The sequence below is a fragment of the Medicago sativa genome, chromosome 5 (genome assembly GCF_051527215.1).
Source record: "Medicago sativa cultivar Bolivia chromosome 5, Bolivia_mono, whole genome shotgun sequence".
Taxonomy (NCBI): Eukaryota; Viridiplantae; Streptophyta; class Magnoliopsida; order Fabales; family Fabaceae; genus Medicago; species Medicago sativa.
In genome coordinates, this window is record NC_140753.1 from 3,917,242 (window position 1) to 3,919,757 (window position 2,516).

Sequence of the window (2,516 nt, forward strand, 5' to 3'; positions counted from 1 at the left end):
CGTCACGTCGCTGCAGGTTTTGTTTTTTTTTTTTATTTTTTTTTTCAGTACCGCCATTTCAAATGGCGGGAATGAATAATACTTTTTTTTTTTCGTTTTTTTTATTTTTTAGGCCATTATTTGTTTATTTATTTGTTTAACAATAAATAAAAAAATATTAATTTATTTGTTTAATAATAAATAAAAACATATTAATTTATTTGAACGCATAATACATAACGTTATTAACTATCGGTTATTTATACTCGGACAATTTCTCCTAATATGACCGTTTTTTTTGGCCATTATTTGTTTATTTATTTGTTTAACAATAAATAAAAAAATATTAATTTATTTGTTTAATAATAAATAAAAACATATTAATTTATTTGAACACATAATACATAACGTTATTAACTATCGGTTATTTATACTTGGACAATTTCTCCTAATATAACCGTTTTTTTTTATTTTTTGGCCATTATTTGTTTATTTATTTGTTTAACAATAAATAAAAACATATTAATTTATTTGTTTAATAATAAAAAAACATATTAATTTATTTGTTTAATAATAAAAAAAAAACATATTAATTTATTTGAATGCATAATACATAACGTTATTAACTACCGGTTATTTAAACTCGGACAATTTCTCCTAATATGACCAGTATGCCGACACAACCCACACTGTCTCGGTGTCGGAGTCTTCTTTACCACCTCCTCGTCCATTTCAGTCCTTATGCGGGTACTATTGGGTCGACCTTTCTTTAGTCTTTGCATGTTTGGATTATGGCAAAGCACGGGACCGTTGTATGGGGGCCAATAACTCTTATCCTGGACTACTTTGAAAGCTGTGTTGTAGATGGAGTAAACACTCTCGTTTTTGAACACAGCTGGAATAAGGGTTGTGTAGTCATGGTGAAATGAAGAACACGCGGCTATGACATGGGAACAAGGCAAATGTAAAGCTTGAAATTTCCCGCAATCACACCACCCCGCTTGCAGGTCCACCTTGAAAGTTCCCATTCGCCTTCCCTCCCTGTAGTTGACGGTCTCACGGACTGAGAAGGTATACCTTTCTCGGTCAAACTGTTCGACATGATGGGTGTTGGACTTAACAATTTCATCCTTAATCACATTATGGCAATATTCACTGAACAAATCTCCGGAACCTACCCTTGCAAACGCTTTTTGAGCCCTATCAGCAAAGAGACATGCCAGCCTATAGTAGGTTGATTGAACTATAGGCGTAACAGGTAGGTTGCGTGTTCCCTTAAACACAGAGTTCCACGACTCAACGATGTTGCTTGTCATGTGACCCCATCGTCGACCCTCGTCATATGCTTGAGTCCATTTTTCTTTCGGAATATTGTCCACCCAATCTAATGCACGCTGATTTGCCTCCTGGATTACACCACGATAGTAATCGAACAAGGGTATGTTTAGGGCATGTCCTGCACGTTAATAAAAAACAATTAGTTAGATAGTGAACCTATTTAATAATAACACGATATAAAAAAAACCGTAAGATAATATGCTTACCCATATTATTTACAACATCCTTAAGATCTCCATCCTTGATTGTCCTCATGAAATTTTGCTTAATGTGTCGAATGCAATACACATGAGCTGAACCAGTTTCTTGCCAACCATTCCTTGGGTCATTGAATGCGCTTTTAATTGATTCATGTCTGTCGGAGACCATGCAGACAGATATTTCTTTTGTGACGTGCCTTCTTAGATTTTTCAAAAAAAAACTCCAGCCCTCCTTTGTCTCACCTTCGACAAGCGCAAAGGCGATTGGAATCGTTTTGTTGTTTCCATCTTGTGCTACCGCGAGCAACAATGTCCCTTTGTACTTGCCATACAACCACGTCCCGTCGACATGGACAACTGGTTTGCAAAAGGTCATTCCCGCCGTTTGGAATGGCGGTAATGGAAGGCCCATGCTGACAAAAATTGATCATGCTGTGCTGAGAAAAATTAATCATGCAGAGAAAAATTCAAGATTCTTGAAACTGTGCATGCATGCTTGAAAAGACCACACTGAATTATTGAAACTAGCTGTTGTGGAAGTATTCGTAAGACTTAAATTTTCCTTCTATAAAATCAGTGTTGTAGTTGAACACTATACATCAGTTATAAATTGCTTTCAATCAATCCTTTATTTCCTTGTGAAACATAACATACCGCAAAGCTTTTCTTTCCGTCTAATTTACAAGATGGGAGACATCCTTTATCTAGGCAACAAACATAGATCCTGTCATATTTCAGAAACTATTAATGTAAGTTAATATTATTTTATTTGTTGGAACACTAGTTAATTCTAGTGAAGAAAATTGGAAAGAAAAAACACTATGAAAAAAACTAGTGTGTGGGTGTGACTTAAAAATGTCCCACATTGAAGGGTCACCCCAACTAGTAAGTGTTTATATACGGGAAAAGTGACCTCTAAGGGTGTGCCCTTGGGGTACCCAATTTTGTGAACGGGTGAACGCTTAAAAAAATTGATATATATTTTTTTGTCACTTTAAA

At 35.1% G+C, this 2,516-nt stretch overlaps 1 protein-coding gene across 1 annotated transcript; it reads right to left on the minus strand.

Annotated features, from left to right (window-relative positions):
• Positions 1 to 555: 555 nt before the first annotated feature.
• LOC146919266 (uncharacterized) lies at positions 556 to 1,929 on the minus strand. The gene is made up of 2 exons (XM_085710697.1): positions 1,524 to 1,929; positions 556 to 1,435 (listed from the first exon to the last, which is right to left on the minus strand). Exons 1-2 carry the CDS (start codon positions 1,927 to 1,929, stop codon positions 606 to 608), a joined length of 1,236 nt encoding a protein of 411 aa, XP_085566823.1. The 3' UTR covers positions 556 to 605.
• Between the last annotated feature and the right edge of the window lie 587 nt (positions 1,930 to 2,516).